Source organism: Hemicordylus capensis, chromosome 10, assembly GCF_027244095.1.
Source record: "Hemicordylus capensis ecotype Gifberg chromosome 10, rHemCap1.1.pri, whole genome shotgun sequence".
Taxonomy (NCBI): domain Eukaryota; kingdom Metazoa; phylum Chordata; class Lepidosauria; order Squamata; family Cordylidae; genus Hemicordylus; species Hemicordylus capensis.
Genome location: NC_069666.1, coordinates 824,430 through 842,738, shown reverse-complemented (window position 1 = coordinate 842,738; position 18,309 = coordinate 824,430). Strand labels below are relative to the sequence as shown.

The window sequence follows — 18,309 nt, the reverse complement described above, 5'->3', positions numbered from 1 at the left end:
TGGCAGGAGGGAGCTTGGAACCTTCTGCTCTTCCCAGAGCAGCTCCATCCCCTAATAAGGGGAATCTCTTACTGTGCTCACACTTCTAGTCTCCCATTCAGATGCAACCAGGGCGGGCCCTGCTTAGCTAAGGGGACCAGTCAGGCTTGCTCCCACCAGACCAGCTCTTCCTCTCAGAAGTGCCCCTGGCTGCTGACCTTCCAGGTTCTCTTTCCTGAAGTGCAGCATTAATCCATGAACCCGGCTTGCAGACCCACTGACTGCTGCCTTGCTTGCACTCGGCGGGAGCTTTCCCAGGCAGCAAGCTTTACCATGGGTCTTCTGTGAGGCTTTACTGTGAGTTCGAAGTTGCCCCCCAAAACCAATGCAAAAGTTGGATTGTTTTACCCCGGACATAAATCGGGTTAAACTCTAAGGCGCAGTGAAAAACCCGAATTGTGTGTGAAATACTCCCTGATAGCTCGCAGGGACTTCGGGGTAAATTTGGCCAATATGTGGACACGCAGCCTCCATTCTGGAGGGGATGCGAACCAAAAGCTGAGTATGAAAAACTTCCTGGCAAAGAGGGGTTCTTCTTCCCCTTTTGCAACAACCTGCAAAACATCCCATAAAAACAGGCAGTGGCTCTTTGGAACTGAAGGCTTCCTAGACTCACAATGGATGTGTCACTGCTCCTCTGCTACCGTGGATCTGGTTTGGGTAACCCATTCCTCCAGGCGATGCTCTGGGTGGCAGAACGTTGCCTTGCCCTAGGCCCCCATCCACATTTACATGGAATACTTGGTGTAGATTGTGACTGGTGTCTCTTACAAGGTTCCATTCTTTCTCCTCAGCTCTTGTTCCAGGAGAAGAACCCGGGAATCCGCTATCAATACACCATCCGAAGGGAGTCCGATAGCGAGAATGAGATCACTCCTGCCGAGTTCTTCTGGCAATACGGATCCTGGACAAAATGCACAGCCACCTGTGGGACAGGTAAAGAGGTCCACCTTTTCTCATTGTGTAGACTGTGCTTTTAGTGGCAGGAGTGGCAAAGTTCTGTCCAAGGAACCCACTTTTCTTGTGTTGGGGAACCCATCAGAGGACAAGATCCTTGGTCCCCCTGGCTGCTCAGCCAGAGCGGGACAGTCCACGGTTCAAATTTCAGCTAAGCTGCACACTTGCTGGGTGGTCTGAGATAATGCGCACGAAGCAGGGAAAGGTCTGCTGGGTACAGAGAATGATCAGTCATTGCAAATCCAGGAGTGAGACTGAGAATTAATAATTCCCAGTCCAGGAGCAGTAAGAATTAAGAAGAAGACGACCAAGGAATGGCTATCCCTCCATGGTGCCTGCAACCCATTCCCAGACATGAGCAAAGCATGAGGCCGTGTCTCAGTGGCAGAGCCCCGGCTCTCCCTGCGGAAAGTTTCCGGCTCACTCCTTGGCAGCCTCTCCAGGTAGGGCTGGGAGAGAGCTCTTCCTGACACCTGGGAGAGCTCCTGCCAGTCTAGGTAGACCACACGGGGCCAGGTGGACCAAGAGTCTGACTCAGTAGAAGGCAGCTTCCCATGTCCCTGTGTCCGTGGAGTCGGGAGCGTCCAAAGCAGCGCTCTCTTGGGGGCCACTTCAGGGCGAGCTGTCCCTGGGACACAGCCTCGCCTTGCGCTCGGACTTCTGCAGCTGGCTCCCCAGGGGCTGCCCAGTTCAAGGCTGCAACTGTGAAGCAGGAAACGGGAGCCGATGAGCAAGGGGGTTGCTTTGGTTTCCGGTGGGGAGGGGAGGGGAAGAGAACGGAAGGGAGCCGGTGGGGAGCACAGCTGCTTCCTGGCCTATGGATATGCTAGGTGGGCTGCAAAGTCCTCCTCAGTGCAAATGCAGCAGGCCGGCCGCCCTGCTGGATGCCTTTGGAGCCTTGATTGTGGCTCCCCACCACCCCCACCCCGCTCTTCCAGGATGCTCTCCTTGCACGTGGGTTCCTGTTTATGCGGCCACCTGGGTGGTCTTCTCTCTCCCTTGTTGCCAGCTGGTCAAGGCCTTTTCGTTGGAAAACAGACGTTGGAAAAGCAGAGAGCAGAGCGCTTGGCCTCTCCTTCTTGGGCATGCCAAGGCCCTTCTCTTGCTGCCTCACTGTGGGGAAACCGGAGTAAGGGCTGGACAGAAATGCTCTGCTCTCGAGGAAAAAGGCCTGCTCTGGAGTTGAGTTTCCTAAAGCAGGAGACCGGCCCTCTCCTGCACAGCAGCAGGGAGTTGCTGGGCCTTCTCTTGGTTTTCTCCTTTCTTGACTCCTGTTTTAAAAGGATGGCTCTCCCTCCCCTTTTAACCCTTTTAACAGGAGAGGCATTAGCAATTGTGATTATCCCAGTGAAATTCAATCCATCATTTTCTTGTGTGGCCAGTTACCATTTCAAAGGCAAACAAGTTTTCAAATAGCATAAACCCCACCCCACCCCGCCACACAATAAAATTTACATACATGAGAATAAAATGAATACAGAAAAATCACATTCTTAACCATCATTGTTGCCTTGAGAGCCTATGATTGATTGATTGATTTGATTAAGTGTCGTCAAGTTGGTGTCCACTCTTAGCGACCACATAGATAGATTCTCTCCAGGATGATCTGTCTTCATCTTGGCCTTTCAGGTCTCTCAGGGATACATTCATTGCTGTTGTGATCAGGTCCGTCCACCTTGCTGCTGGTCGTCCTCTTCTTTTCTTTCCTTCCACTTTCCCCAGCATTGTGGACTTCTCAAGGGAGCTGGGTCTTCGCATAATGTGTCTGAAGTAGGATAGTTTGAGCCTGGCCATTTGTGCCTCGAGTGGAAATTCTGGATTGATTTGTTCTATGATCCATTTGTTGATTTTCCTGGCTGTCCATGGTATCCTCAAAAGTCTTCTCCAGCACCAAAGTTCAAAAACATCAATGCTTTTTCTATCTTGCTGCTTCAAAGTCCAGCTTTCGCATCCATAGAGTGTCACAGGGAAAACCATGGTCCGAACGATTCTAATCTTTGTAGGAATAGACACATCACGGCATTTCAATATCCTTTCCAAGGCCCTCATTGCAACCCTACCAAGTTCTAGTCTGCGGTGTATTTCTTGACGGCTGGATCCTTTACTGTTGATGGTTGATCCTACAAGGCAGAAGCGACCCACCACTCCAATGTCTTCACTGTCAATTCTGAGGCTGGGTGCTGCACCCGTTGTCATTAGTTTAGTCTTCTTGACATTTAGTCGTAGTCGAGTCTGCAGCAGAGATCTTTTTCTCTGACCAGTCACGACCAGCTGGGGAGGCTCAGTCCAGACAGGTTTGATCGCCCCACAGAGCCCAGAAACCTGAGCTGCACCGGCTGCTGCCTGCCCATTAGAAGCAGCCTGGAACTGGGGAGCTCTTGTTCCTCCCTCCCAGCTCCCGGCAACCTGAGAGCCACACTGGCCAGAAACCCCTCTCGCTCTCCTGCCTTCCTTCCTTCAAGGGAGCTCCTCTTCTCCCCTAAGAGAATGTCCCGTCTGCTGAAATCTGGCCGTCCTTCCACTCTCCTCCCTTAGAGACCTTAGTGTCCTTATTTCTAAGAATACTTATGCCCTGCTGTTGTTCTGCCGGGTGGGGGCGGGGGCGGGAGGCAAGGAGGAGATGGCTCCTGTCCCTGCCCCAAAAGGGCTCTCAGTCAGGCATCCCTGAGCGGGGAGGGCCCGCCAGCTGGGGACAGCTCGCTCTTCACGGCTGACGTGGTAGGAAGGAAGGAAGCAGTGCAGTCGATGCATCGGTCGGAAAGTGTGTCTGAGCCAGGGGAGCGGAGTGCTTGCGCCCAGGTGTGCCATGCGCTCCCTGACCCCAGGTGCAAGGGGGCACCAAGGGGAGGGGGCAGTCTCCCTCCCGCCCCCCGCCCCCGGCTTGTGGTGGGCTTCCCAGGTGCACCTGGGTGGCCACTGTGTGAGGCCGGATGCTGGGCTGTTGGGGCCTCCTTGGGCCTGACCCAGCAGGGCTTTTCTGACCTCCGAAAGCAGCCCAGCCCACAGGTGCTGGCTGGGCCCACCTCTTGGCCCTGGAGTCTCCCTTTGCAGCAGACGTGGAGACCAGCGTTGCCTCCTTGGCGTCAGGAATGGGGACTGGCAGCCTTTGAAAGGGGACCTTTAAACATGTGCTGGGAGGGGGGAGGGGGGGTGACTGGAGGGCAGAAGGCGACATCACCCCCCTGCTCTCTCGGGGGGGGGAGGGGCGCCGCCTCTGAGGGGTTTCTTGGGCCCCTGCCAGGGCGTCCAGCTGCCAGAAGCATCTCAGATCCTGGCCAGCCTTTGTGCAGGCAGCTCTAGCATCAAGCTCCCCTCTGCACCTGGGGGTGGGGGGGTGGGGGACGGGGCTGGGAGCATTTCCCCCTTAGCTGCGCCAGCCGCTGGCCCCCTCGCCTCTTCCTTCCTCCCCGGCAAGACTGCACAGTTTGGCCACTCGGGTAGCCAGAGTTAAGGAGAGAGCAAGAGCAGTCGGGGGGGGGGGGGAGAGCAGGGCTGGCGTTGGGGAGGAAAACACTGCAGGGCTGTTGTTTTCCCATTCAGCCAGTGCCAGAGCCAAGCAACGCCCAGCAGGAGCAGCAGGGAGCCCTGTGAGGGACAGAGAAGCGGGAAGCGGAGAACCTTTGAGGTCCCTCTGGGCTCTCCCTTTTGCGTCTGTTTTCGAGATGCTGGGCCCCTTGGGGAAGGGAACCTGCCCTCTCGTTTTTTATAAAGCACACTGGGGCTGTTAGAAAGCTCAGTCTGGCAGTGGCTTCTCCCCGGATGCAGGCAGGAGTCTCTCTCAGCCCTCTCTTGAGGATGCTGCCAGGGAAGGAACTGGGAACCTTCTGCATGGAAGCAGAATGCAAGATGCCCTTCCCAGAGCAGCCCCACCCCCTAAGAGGGGAAGATCTTACAGGGCTCACCCACAGAGTCTCCCATTCAGATGCACACCAGGGCAGACCCTGCTTAGCAAAAGGGACCATCCACGCTTGCTGCCACAAGACCAGCTCTCCTCCCATCCTCTGATGATGACTACTAGGGCAGAAGAAGGCTTCAGCCCTAGTTCAGGAGCCCTGCACAGTCCCGATTGGCCGCCATGAGACTTCTACAGGCAAGGCAGGAGGGAGGAGAAATGCTCCTCTGTGAGCTGGGGGCAGAGGCGGGGGGGGGGGGGCTCGGGGAGTGCTTCCCCTCCACCCTCCATCTGGAGCTGGCTGCGAGGTCTGGGCTCCCTGCTGCCGCCCGCCTCCGCTCCCAGCGCACAGACCCTCCTCCTCCTCCTCCTCCTCCTCCTCCTCCTCTGCTGCTGGATTCTCACAGTGGCCAGTCGGTGGTCGGAGGCTTCCCTGCTCTCGGGATCCTTGTGAGAAGATGCCTCCAGCGTGCCCTCGATTTTGTTTCCATCTGTGCGCAGAATGAGTTTTGTTCCGGGCGGCAGCATCAAGGCAGTGCGTGCGCACCGTGTGCATTCAGAGGGGGGCCTTCCTGATTCCACCTGAGCGGGCTCGAAAATGAACTGAGCGGACATTAAAAACAAACTTGAGTGTTTGCACGCACAGATGTGCAGACCTTCGAGGGAGCACTGGAGCCCTCATCCTGCCTCTCCTCCAGCGAAGGGGTTGGCTTTCCAGGCTGGTGGCTGCCCGGATTCCAGAGCTTGGCTCGGCAGGTGGACGGGGATCAGTTTCCGGGACCCTTTCCCAGCCCGGTGGCGCTCCGTGGCCCTGAGGGCGATCCCCTCTGCCTGGGCTGGCGCCGCTGTCCTCGGCACAAGGAGGCTGTTGTTCCCACAGACAATCCGTGGCCTTGTCGAGGGCTGGAACCCATTCCCGGCCTGCCCGGCAGCGAATGCCCCGCCCCACCCCGGGAGCCCCCTTAGCCAGGCAGCGCCCATGAGGAGGCCGAGGCCTCCAGGGCTTTCCTTTCGGTGCAGCCCACTGGGTGGCCCTCCAGGGCTCCGCAAACAGGGGTCTGGGGGTTTTGTTCCCGGCTGGGAGAGCATCATCGGCAGTGTTGCGTCAACAAGAGGGCCAGGTTGCCCTGGAACCGTTTGGGGTCTCCTCCCTTCAGCTGGCCCTTGCAAAGGGGCTCTTCTGTGGATTCCATTCCTCCCACGCCGTCTGCATCCTGATGCAGGATTCCAAGGCCAGCCCAGCCCCTTCCTGGGCCCATTTAGAAACAGGGGCTTTGGGTGTGGGAGGCGCTGTGAGCTCCCCGTCAAAGGAGGGAGGCAGACAAAGAGGCTCTTGTTAGCCGGTGTGTGATCCAGGCTGGGGCTGGGGGGGTGCTTGGCAGGCTGCTCCTTCAGCCCCTCGCTTGCTGACCCCCCCCATCAATTGCTGCATTCTTGGCTCCTTAATTACCACATTCCAGACCCCCCCCCATCTCTCCTGCTGCGCCTTCTCCCTCACTTGCAGTCAGTCAGGTGCAGCGGTTAGTCACAAGCAGACAGAGGGGCATGTGATGCTTGGAGAGACCCAGACTTCTCCAGATCCGCACCCGCCTCCCCCTGCAGAGGGGCCCTTTGTTGGCTGCTGCAGGTGGCTGCCCATCTGTGTGTGTGTGTGTGTGTGTGTGTGTGTGTGAGAGAGAGAGAGAGAGAGAGAGAGAGAGAGAGAGGCTTTAGGACCCAGCGATGAAGCCCACCTGGAGAGCTGCTTCACCTGCTCAAGGGGGGACTGCTCAGCGTTCTGGAGAAGGGAGGGAGGAGATGCTCTCCCCATCTGTGGCTGGGGGTGGGGGAGCCACTCGCCTGCACCTCCTGGGGGGGGGGCTCTGCCTGCACTCGTGGGAAGGGGGGCGGCCGAATGGGGCCCTTGGGGCTCCCCAGTAGGCAGACGGGCCCCAGGGTCCGCCGCCTCCGTTGGCGCCTGATGCACCCGAGTTCTGCCGCCGCTGTGCTTGCTCAGCCTGCCTGGCGGCCCACCCTCTCCTGCGCTCCTCAGGTGTCCAGAGGCAGATTGTGCACTGCCTGGAGAAAACGGCCGGGGCGGTGGAAGAGCGCTACTGTGACGCCCTCAGCCGGCCGGACGACAAGCAGAGGAGCTGCAGCGAGGACCCCTGTCCGGCCAGGTCAGCTTCCTCCCCCCCCCACCTGCCCCCAAGAGGCCTCTCTGTCCAGGGAACAGCCCTAGTAGTTGCTCTCCGGAGCCCTCGTGGTCCACGACATCGGAGGCTCTGGGGCTGGGCATCTGGTCGACAGCAGGGCCCTCCCAGGTCCAGTTCCCAGCAGCCACTCTGGCGGAAAGGCCCTGGAGAGACCCAGGCCGAGCCGTGGCCTCCCGGAGCGCACAGCAGCTGCAGATGTGGGCTTCTGGGACTGTGTCCAGGATGGTGCTTTGAGAGGAGAGACCCAGGCTAACCACACACACACACACCCCCACCCCGGCTCTCCTTGCTCCTTCCAGGTGGTGGGCAGGCGAGTGGCAGGCGTGTTCGGCCACGTGCGGCGATGGGGGGCTGATGAAGCGGACCATCCTCTGCCTCCAGAGCGTGGCGCTGGACGAGCAGCGGGCATTGCCGCCCGGGGAATGCCAGCACCTCTCCAAGCCGGACGCCACGGCCCCTTGCAACAGGGAGCTCCTCTGCCCCGCGGAGTGGGTCGCCGGGAACTGGTCCGAGGTGAGGGCGCCAGGGCCGCATCCGTCGGGGTGTTTGGGGAGGCCGGACTCTGCAGTGTGGGTGGCTGCTGGGAACCAGCTCGTGGTCCGGTGGGGTGCTGCTCCCAAGTCGAAACCCTCCTGAGAAGAGGCCCTGCTGCTGGAGATCTGCGTGTGGGGCAAGTTTCCTTCGCCCTGCATCCGAGGAACTCCCCGCCCTGGGTCAGTGCAGAACCAGACCAAACACACAGTGAGGAGCGGGGCCGGAGGGGGCGGTTGGCATCCCCCTGTGGCATGACAGCCACGGAACTCTTTCCGATATGGGGCTGTTCCGACACTTGACAAAGGTCAGGGCATCTGCTCTCAGCTGTCCCTCCGCCAAACAGCTCCTTGTGCTTCGCTCCCCCAGCAGCTTCCCAGACAGCAGACTTCACTGCCAGGCTGGAGTGCGAGTGTGAAGTTGCCCCCAAACAACACCCCAGCCTGGATATAAATCAGGCTACTCTCTAATGTGCGATGAAAACTCCAAACGGTGTGCGAAGTGCTCCCCGAGATCTCGCAGGGGACTTGGGGGTGAATCTGGCCCCTATGCGGACGCACCCTCTCCATGCCGGAGGAGAGGCGAACTCAGTGCCGGGTGTCAGACCTTCCTGGCCAGGAATCCTCCGCCAACGGGAAGGCATTACGGGGTGTAAACTGCAAGCAGAGAGGGCCCCTGAAGGCCCTGCAGAGGGGAAGCAGGCCTGCGCCTCTGTTGCAGCATGGACAACCAGAGCCATTTGGCAATGGGGAGAGGAACAGGCTCCCTGGGGGGGGAGGAGGAGGAGGAGCAGAGGGTTGTTCTCTGTCACTCCTCAAGGCAGGACTAGAAGCAACAGGTGGAAATGAAGGGAGCCCGTTCAGGCTAGACGCAAGGAGGGTTAGGGTTACCCTAACCCTGGAGAAGGGCTCAGAGAGCAGCAGGAGCCCTGTGACTTAGGCTGGAGATGGCGGGCGGGGAGGCAGGAACGTCCCACGGAGGCCTTGTGAAGGCAACAAGCCTCTGCTGGAGGAGATCGCCCCGGCCCTGGGCAATTTCTGAGGCTTTGCTGGGGACTGGAGGCTCCCTGGGGCGAGAGGAGACGTGACACGGTGACCATTCTGTGCAAATCTAGGGTGGGGAACCCTTCACAGGAGCAGCGGTAGGTGAGGGCTCAGGATGGAGCCAGGGCGTCCATCAGTTGCGTCCTGCCTGCGTCTTCCGCACGCTTCACTTCCTCTCATCTCTCCCTAGTGTTCCGTGACGTGTGGAAGCGGAACCCGATGGCGCTCCGTTGACTGCCCCGGGGAGAACGGAGCAAGCTGCGATTTGGTGCAGAGGCCGCCTGCCGAAACCGCCTGCTTGCTGCCGCCGTGCCGGGACCGGATCAACAGCCCGGTCCCCGATTGGTCCGGCAGCGGCTCTTCGAGCAAGGAGCTGTTCAACGAAATCCATTTCATCCCCAGCCACCACCTCCCCAAATTCATCCCTTTGGCACCCAAATCCAACGCCATCACGGAGGAAGATTTTTCTGCTGGCAGCAATAAAAAGGGAAATGTGTTTGTGGATGATTTTTACTATGACTATAATTTCATTAACTTCCATGAAGATCTGTCCTACGACTTGGCCAACGAAAAGGAGAACAAGGGAGAAGGTTTGGAGCCAGAAGATGGGGCGAAGTCCGGCAACAAGGAGAAGGCAGATTCCAAAGAGATGCTTCCCAACTTTCTTCCAACTGCAAAGCCAGAGAGTGGAATGAAGAAAGGAAGCCCAGCGTCTCCTGCTGTTGGGCAGAATAGCGGAGAGGAACATGATACGGTTCAAGGCAGTACTGTCAACTTTCAGGATACTGTTGGGACGACTTTGGCCATCTCTACCGCCTCTTCCATTGTTGCCAAAGGGGAGGGCACTGGATCTTCACTTCTGGAAGACCTTCTGTCCACTTTAGAAACGATGAGACATTTTCCCTCAAGCAATGCTGGTCACGCGTCTGTTGGTAACACCCTGGAAGAGCCTTTGAGAAGCACCATTTTGAAAGAGGACGGAACGGTCACAGCTGCCTCTTCCAGCTTTCGTTCTTGGGCCACTCTGGCTCCAACCTTACCTTTTGGCAAGCGCCACAATGCTCAAGGAAGCCAATCTGGCCCTCCTGACACTACACAAGATCCTGATGGGAGGGTGCAAGACCCCAGAAGCTCAGGGATCTCCATTCCTGGCTTCTCTGCGGTTTCAGAAGGAGGCCTCAGAGGAGTAAGCAGCACCAGCCAGGCCGTTGTTAGTGGCAAAGAAGCCATGAGCACCCCTCCCCCAGTTAAAGAAGTCCAGGTCAGCACAGTCCCCACTGCAGCGGCAAGAACCAGGGTGACCCCCTTTGACCTCCCGCACCAGACATTTCGCTCTACTGAAGCCACCCCTAACCTTCAGGACGCGCGAGAGAGGAGCAAGAGCCCTGACCGCACCGGGAGTTCACAGAATGTGGGAAAGGACAAGAGCCATCTGGACAGTGCACAGAAGCAGCACCCCTCTCCCACTGGCATCCTGCAGGCCAGAGATGTCCTGCCCCCCGTGACTGACCTTCCTTCAGGACAGCCCACCCCTGTGCATGAGTCTCCTGGCCATGGAAGCCAGGTGCTTGCATCTCGCAGTCCAGGCCCCCCGGAGCTCCAGTCATCTGCAGAGCCAGCTTCCTGGGAGCAGGGCACGACTCTGCCCAACTCTTGGCCTTCTGCCCTGCCCACACCCCAGTGGAAGGAGCTGGACGCCAAACAGTCTTCTCATGAGGACCAGGAACTCTTTGGGCATGGGAACCAGCTCCCCGATACAAGCTTGCCCAGTGGGGCCCATCGGGTCTTGGCTACGACCAGCCGTGGAGGTCTGGGGCCCAGCCTCACAACCACCAAGCGCCAGGACATGGTGGAGGGGAAGGAGGCATCCTCGGTGGCGGCTCCGTCTGCTGCCGCCGTCCCAGCCGTCCTCAATGCCACCTGGGAAGCTGGAAACTGGAGCAAGGCAAGTGATGCACGAGGCCGATGCCAGACCCGCGGTGGGCCATGCTCTCCCTCCCTCCCAAATCTGTGTTTCTGCTGCGGTCAGAGTGGTGCTCTTGCCCCTCAGGCTGCACCCCCCCCCCAAAGTGTGGGGCTGGCTGGAGCCCTTTGCAGGTCTTTCCAGTGGTGGTGGGGGGCGGAGTTTCCTTTGCTCCTCTCTGTGGGTCACACTGTCGGCTAGGTCCTGCAAGTTCAGATTCCGGGGCGGACACCCTGCCTCGGCTCCAGAGGGTGGGTCTGGCTCCCTTCCTCCCCTTGGCCCCTCTCTGGCCCCCAGCAGTTCCGAGGCTGACCGAGCTGAGGGGCTCCAGTGAGCGGGTAGGGAGTCAGGCGAGCTTCAGGCCGCGGCAAGCGCCAGCCCTCAGAGCAGGACGGCTCCACTCCGGCCCTCCTGCAGAGGCTGGACTACAACCCCCATCAATCACCCCTGACCATCAGCCTCTGTGGCTGGGGGTGGTGATGGGAGTTGTAGTCCAGAAAGAGCTGGAGGGCCAGGGTGGTGCAGCCCTCCCGTACAACCATCCTGACCGAGTAGGGAGGGGTGCTCAGAGTTCCTCTTAAGAACGCAAGGATCAGGCCCCCCAAGGAGGCCCGTCTAGTCCAGCCTCCGGCTCCACTCAGTGGCCCACCAGATGCCTCTGCCAAGCCCACAGGCAGGAGGGGGAAGGGGCGTGCAGCCCTCTCTCTCCGGCGGCTGTTGCCCCCCTGCCATGGGACTTAGAGGCCTCTTGCCTGTGGCCACCGGACCAGTAGCCACGGAGAGGCCTCTCCTCCATGAACCTGCCCTCTGCCGCTGCTGCTTCTTCCTAGTGCTCCACCAGCTGTGGCCTGGGCGCCATTTGGAGGACGGTGCGCTGCAGCACAGGGAAGGACGACGACTGCCCCCCTCCCAGGAAGCCCATCCCGGCCCGGCGCTGCTACCTGCGGCCCTGCTCCACCTGGCGCGTGGGGAACTGGAGCAAGGTAGGCACACCCAGCACGGGCCCTCCCTGCCCCTCCCGGCTGGCCAGTCCTCCTCCTGCCCTCGTGACCAGGGCGCTTTCCAGGCTAGACGCTGCAGGGGGGTCAGGACCTCTCTCGGAGGGGGGCTTCCGCACCTCCTGCGTCCTGACTCCGCAGTCCCTCCGTGGACAGCAGGGGGCCGTTCACGTTGCCAAGGCCTCGTTTCAAATGTAATCGCTGCGATATGGAGCCAGGATGTCGTATATCCGGCATGAAAAAATTGCTGTTATTTCGGGTGGTTAGTTGCTGCGAGTCGGCTGCTCCCCCTGCTGCTTCCGTTTCGAAGGCGACTTGCCCGAATGGAGGCATTTTGCTGCTGTTGAGCAGCTAGGCTGGAAAGCGCTCTGGAGAGCTTCCCCACCCAACTGGTCTGTTAGCCCATCTGGGTTTGGCTCCAGTGAGGACCGATGGCCAGAGCCCTTCCTCTTCCCCACGTCCAAGGGAAGCTCTCAGCTTTCACTGGAGAAGCCAAAATCCAGTGTTTGGAGCACAAAATGATGGAGACCGTTTTGCAGACTTGCAGTCCAAGCATGCAGACGACTACCGATCTTTGATGGGGGTGGCTAGTGGCTAGTGGCTAGTGGCAAGGCACCTGCTGTGCCGGCAGAAGGTCTCAGGTTCAGTCTCTGGCAGCAGCATCTCCAGGTCGGGCTGGGAAAGACGCCTGCCTGCAATCTTGGGGAAGCCGCTGCCAGTCTGGGGAGACAACACCGAGCGAGATGGACAGACTCGGCAGGAGGCAGCTGAGACCTGATTTCTATTGCTTTTGGGAGGAGCCACATCCCGGTGGCAGGGCACACGCTTTGCATGCAGAAGGGCTCAGGTTCAGTCCCCAGCAGCTGGGAAAGACCCAAACGCTGGAGCGCTGCTGCTGCTGCTGCTGCTGCTGCTGCTGAGAGACTGAGCTCAGCCGGAGGCAGCTTCCGGCGGGCTCATGCTGCCGCCCCGGCCTTGTTTCTGATGCTGCCCAGTGCACGGGGGCCTGCGGAGGCGGCATGAAGTTTCGGGACCTCCAGTGCATCGACGCGCGAGACCAGCGGCCCCTCCGCCCCTTCCACTGCCAGTCTGTCCTGTTCAAGCCGTCGGCGCAGATGCCCTGCCCAGCCCAGCCCTGCCTGGACTGGTACACGTCCTCCTGGAGGGAGGTGAGCAGACCCCGAGGGCGGGCGCCTCAAAGCGGGGGGGGGGGGAGTCTTGCTCCTGGGGACACCCCCCTGCGCCCCGCCCCCCTCGCTCTAGCCCCAGCTCGGAGTGGGAGAGATCCCTCTGGTGTTGGCTCCGTGCCTCCAAGCGGGAGGGGGGGCTCAGTCCCCAGTCGGGAGTGGGCCTGCTTCCGAGGGGCCCGTGCCGCGGGAGAGGCGAGGCGCTCAAGGGCGGCCCGGAGGCTGGAGGGGCCTGCCCGGCTGACCGCCCGCCTCTTTCTGCCCAGTGCTCGGAGCTGTGCGGAGGAGGAGAACAGGAGCGTCTGGTCACCTGCCCGGAAGCTGGGAGGTGTGAGGAGCGGCTCCGGCCCGCCCACCGCAGGCCCTGCAACGCCCAGCCCTGCACCAAGTGGGCGCTGGGCTCCTGGGGACAGGTGAGCAGCCCCCAGCCCCGGGGGCCGGGCAGGAAGCGTCCCAGCCTGGCTCCCCGCTCCGGCCCCCTCCGGAAAGGAGGCGCCCCTCGGGGGGTCACGGGCCTGGCCGGAGGGTCACGGCGGTCTCGCTCCGGCAGTGCACGGCCACCTGCGGGGGAGGCGTCCAGCGAAGGCAGGTCAAGTGCGTGAACACCAAGACGGGGGAGGCGGAAGAAGAGCAGAGTCTGTGCGGCCCCGAGGAGCGGCCAGAGGACACCCAGAAATGCAGCCCCCAAGACTGCAGCCCCAGCGAGTCCGGTGAGTAGCACCCCCCTGCTGTGGGGCACAGCCTGCTTCCCTGACCCAGCTGCCTGGAGCTCTCTGCCCCACAAGCAGAGGGCCAGGTGTCGCAGCAGGCCTCACAAGCCGGACCCAGACCTGCCGGAAGCCCCTGCAGTTGTGTGGGGCTGCCCTCTAGCTGCACATCACGTGATCCGGGGTGGGGGTGGGTGGGACGCTTCCGGAATGCCCATAGCGGGAGTCTGGGGGCTTTTCCTCTCCAAAGTGCAGCTTCTCCGCTGAAGCCGACAGACCCGCCTCGTGGCGTTTTGCAGAGCCCCTTGCCCCCGTCAGCCTGCGTTTTGGGCTGGGGGAAGCTTTAGCAGCCCCAGGGAGCTCTGGCTGGCTGGGGAGGCAGAGTGAGAAGCCGTGTGGATTGCACGTGGAGCCTTGTGTCGGCCGCAGGCAAGAGGCTCTGAACTTGGCTCAGCTGCAAGGAGGGTCCGTATTCGAATCCCGTCACGGAGCCTGGCTTGAGACGTTCACATGAAGGGAGTCCCAGGTTGCAGGGCTTGGAAGGACCTCAGATGCCGCCCCCCAGACTAAAGTGTCCTGGGACAGGAGGGCCAGTGAGCTTCCATAGAGGGCTAGCAATCATAGGAGCCTCCCCGAGGAGGCTGCCTTTCGCCAACTTGGTCCGTCTAGCTCAGGACTGTCTGCTCTGACTGGCAGCAGCTCTCCAAGGTTTCAGGCTCAGGGCTCCTCCCAGCCCTCCCTGGAGATGCTGCCGCCGGGGGCTGAAGGCGGGGCTGGGGCTGGGGGCTTCTGCAGGCCAAGCGGGCCCTCTCCCACGGAGGTGCCACCCCCCCCCCAGCATGGGAGTCCTGTCCAGTGAAACATGCACCTGGTCATGCCTGTCGCCCTGCAGGAGCAGCTCCTGGCAATAAGGAAGCCGCTTCTTTATTTAGACACAGGGAGATAATGTGGGAATTCACATCCTGGCCACCACCAGCTGCAGTGGGGATGGATAACAGGCCGTCCTCCTGATGCAGACAGAAGGCCGTGCTTTGCCCCCATAAATACTGGGCGACAGCTTGTGGGGAGGAAGTGCTGGCGCGCTGCTGGGCTTGGGAACGGGCTCTCTCGGTGAGTGGCCCCAGACCGGAAGCACCAAAGGGAAGAAGGGGGCTCCGTTTCCGGCCAGGCTCTGGAGCTTGGATGGGCGATGAAGCCGGAGAACGGCTACAGCCGCAGGCATCCCGGGCTCCCACCAGGCCCGCTCCGGCCCTCCCTCGCGCACGTGCCGGGAGCGTCCTCCTCGGCCGTTCCCGTCTTCCGCTGCATCTCGCGAGGCGATGCCCTTCCTGCCATTGTGTCTCACTCCGTAAGGAAAGGGAAGCGCTGAGTAGGGCAGACGCTCCCGGCTGAGTCCCTACACAGGAGAGCTGCCTAGTGAGAAGAGCGTTTCTCTGGCGCAGGAGCCAGGAAGGTACTACAAGGCAGCCGCGGAGAATGCCAGGAAGGAAGGGTGCTGGGGCGCCGGGGGCGGGGGGGGGGGGGCGTTGCGCTCAGCAGCTGCGGCCCGTCAGCTTCCCTCTGGGGTGCCAGGAGCCCAGCGGGATGCAAGGCGCTGTGAGAAGTGAGCCGGTGGCTGCCAAGCGGCCCATCCAGATCCGCCAAATGCTTCCTTGGCTGCCGCGCGTCCCTGCCTGGCAGGTCTTTGTGCCGCCTGGGCTTCATTTGGTGGAGCTTGATTTGGTGCGAGTGAGAAGTTAAGGACGTAAGAACAGCCTTGCTGCTGGATCAGGCCCAAGGAGGCTCCTCTAGTCCATCACACAGGGGCCCACCAGATGCCTCCTCCAGGGCTGCCGTCAGGAAGCTGCCATATACTGAGTCAGACCCTTGGTCCATCTAGCTCAGGATTGTCTTCACAGACTGGCAGTGGCTTCTCCAAGCTTGCAAGCGGGAATCTCTCTCAGCCCTACCTTGGAGATGCTGCCAGGGAGGGAACTAGTTGGAACCCAGATGCTCTTCCCAGAGCAGGAGCTCCATCCCCTAATAAGGGGAATCTCTTGCAGGGCTCACACTTCTAGTCTCCCCTTCAAATGCAACCAGGGTGGACCCTGCTTAGCTCAGGGGACAAGTCCTGCTTGCTGCCACCAGACCAGCTCACTTCCCTGAGCTAGATGGACCAGGGATCTGATTCAGCGGAAGGCAGCTTCATAGATATGAAAACAGAAGACTCAAGCTGCAAAGAAACCCACCATTTTATCTCTTGGAGGGTAAGAGAAGAGAGTGAAGGGGCCATTGCTCACAGCAGAGCCCCTGCTTTGTATGCAGAAGGTCCCAGGTTCGATCCCTGCCTTCTCCAGCTTAAAGAAAAGACCAGGCCATGGAAGATGGGAAAGACCCTCTCTTTGCTGAAGACCTTGGGGAGCTGCTGCCGGTCTGTGTAGACAGTACTGAGCCTAGAGAGGCCATTGCCTGGCTCAGCAGAAGATCAGTCTTCAGCCAGAAGCTGCTTGAAGGCCGACAGCACAGCCCACCAGGATGCCTTCCTGCAGAAGAGGCCCCTCCCAGAAGGACGGGCTGTGTGGAGACAGCAGGGTCCCCTTCAGGCTTCACCCAGTTCGCTGCAGAGACATGCAAGACACACACACACACACACACACACACACACACACACACACACACCCCGGGCTGTGAAATGCATGAGATTCCTGCTAAAAATAGCCTGGGACATCTGGCGGGAAGAGGCGCTATCTTCACTCACTGCAAGGCACCGGAAGGCAAACTGGACCTCGGGCGGATTTTCTCTTTGCTTGGGAGTGGTGGTCTTGTTGGAGAAGGAAGGACTCCCATCTGTGGAGGCCGGCAGCCCCCACCAGCCCCTGGCCGGCCCCAGGAGCAGAAATAGCTCTGTGAAAGAGCCCCCAGGGAGGCCAGAGAGAAGAGGCCTCTTGGAAAGGAAGCGAGGCCAGGACCCCAGGCAGGGGAGACCAGGCCTTTCACCGGCACCTTGGAAGGTTGCCCCAAATAGAAGTCCAGGGCATTTTTCTGGCTCCCTCCCGCCCCCGCGGCATGACGCAGGAGGGGACGTTCAAGACAGGAGGTGATGAGAAGCCTCCGTCCGGGCAGGGGAAGGCCCTTTGCCGGGCTCTCCACCGGCTCCGTGTCTGCATTTCCTGACAATGGTGACCAGGAGTCTGCTCCAAGGCACCTCTCTTCCTCCCTGGAGGAATGCTGCCCATGGAACATTTGAGCACAGCGCAGAAGCCACGTGAGATCCGCCCCAGCGGAGCAGGGCGCAGGGAGAGGCCGAGCTGATTCTGGATTGGGGGAGCAAAATCCAGCGAGGGACCCGGGGGGGGGTGGTCTTGGGTCCCTCAGCCTCCCTCCCTCTTAAGCACTCCAGCCCCCTCCCCATTTTTCGCTTCCCTCTCCAAAGTTCACAAAGGCACGTTCCTTCCATGGCAACAACAAAGCGGGCAAGAAGGCATTGCTGTGGAGCTGATCATCCCAACGTGCAACAAACCCAGAGCCCATCGCTGTACACGGTGGCCGTAGATCAGCCGGCTGTCCCGAGCTCATCCCAGTCACGTCCTGGGGTGGGAGAAAAGCCGTCCGAGCAAGGCGGGTCCACAGCCTTTCACCAGCAATGCACTGTGATTGACGTCCTCCTTGTTGTCCTAGACCAGTCACCACCTCGGCCTTGTCTCTTTCAACCCTCCCCCCCACACACAATGGTTCAGACCCCCACTGGGCCCCATCTTCCTGCCCCAGATTTGTGCCCCGGATCCTCATTGGGCTGGTTCTCAAGTCGTCCAGACACGCTTCCTACCCAGGTTCCGGAGAGCTGTGCTTGCTTCTCTTTTGTGATTGTGTGCAAAGGAAAGGCAAGGGAGGAGGGGGAGGAGTGATTGCCTGGGAGGCCCCCGTGGGGTGGGGTGGGGTGGGGTGGGGGTCTCCATCCTACCCAGCAGCTGTACCTGGCTGTGGAATGAGGCAGGAGGGGATTCCTCCATCCCCAGGGGAGGCTAGCTGCCCATCTCAGCCGGTGCCTCCTGCTTCACCTTTTACTCACACCTGGCCACAAAAAGGGGGTGCGCACAGCGGCCAGACCTGGGCAAGGTGCGTCTCCTTCCCTAATTAGGATTCTGAGAACCAGCCGTTTACCTCGCATCACACCAGAATGGCAAATTGAGAGTCTGGGTGGGGGGCGGTGCTTTCAAAAGCTGACAAAGCATCTCCCCCCACCCCCAAGAGGCTGCTCCATATCAAAGCATGAGGCCAGACTTTGGTGCTGTGAGCTTCTTCACTGGGCGGGTTTCTGAGCATCAGGCTGAGCCTCTCCGATGTGAGCCAAGGAGGGATTTGACCCCTCCCAAGCCGCGTGGGATTCTGCAGAGCATCCTCTGGCCCTTAACGCAGACCGTTGCTCCGCTGGACCCTCCAGGAAGTTCCACTGTCGATTCCATGTGCCAGTTGCCTGTATCTGTGCGCATAGCCCATGGAGGGCTGGGGGCCAGCCTCTTGCTTTCTCCCCTGCGAATGGTTCCCTCCAGGCACAGACTCGGCAGGGTTGCCAGAGGAATCCCATGTCACAAACTGGCCCAGCGACTCCCGCCCCAGAGCCAGCGTCAATCTTTCAACGGGTCACCGCTGCAGACCACTAGAGCCACCCGTGACACTCATAAAAAACAGCCAAGGAAGCCAACAAGCTGTTTGAGTCTAGAATTAAGAGTTTGGGGGGTTGTAAGCCTGGCCAGTAATTCAGTCATGGCAGCATCCACAGACCTCCCAAAACGCAAAACACCTCTGCAAGGGGAGAAA

At 60.2% G+C, this 18,309-nt stretch overlaps 1 protein-coding gene across 5 annotated transcripts in view; it reads left to right on the top strand.

Moving 5' to 3' along the window:
• ADAMTS7 (ADAM metallopeptidase with thrombospondin type 1 motif 7) overlaps window positions 1-18,309 on the top strand; it is a 48,097-nt gene that overhangs the window by 23,836 nt on the left and 5,952 nt on the right. For 4 of the 5 annotated variants that reach the window (XM_053271690.1, XM_053271691.1, XM_053271693.1 and 1 more), the window contains 8 exons: window positions 834-975; window positions 6,921-7,047; window positions 7,383-7,596; window positions 8,848-10,602; window positions 11,451-11,603; window positions 12,614-12,787; window positions 13,072-13,218; window positions 13,356-13,515. In XM_053271690.1, the coding sequence (XP_053127665.1) occupies window positions 834-975; window positions 6,921-7,047; window positions 7,383-7,596; window positions 8,848-10,602; window positions 11,451-11,603; window positions 12,614-12,787; window positions 13,072-13,218; window positions 13,356-13,515 (2,872 nt within the window). Of the gene's footprint in view, window positions 1-833; window positions 976-6,920; window positions 7,048-7,382; window positions 7,597-8,847; window positions 10,603-11,450; window positions 11,604-12,613; window positions 12,788-13,071; window positions 13,219-13,355; window positions 13,516-15,848; window positions 17,407-18,309 lie in introns of those variants that run through there. The other variant, XM_053271692.1, reaches the window with a different exon arrangement.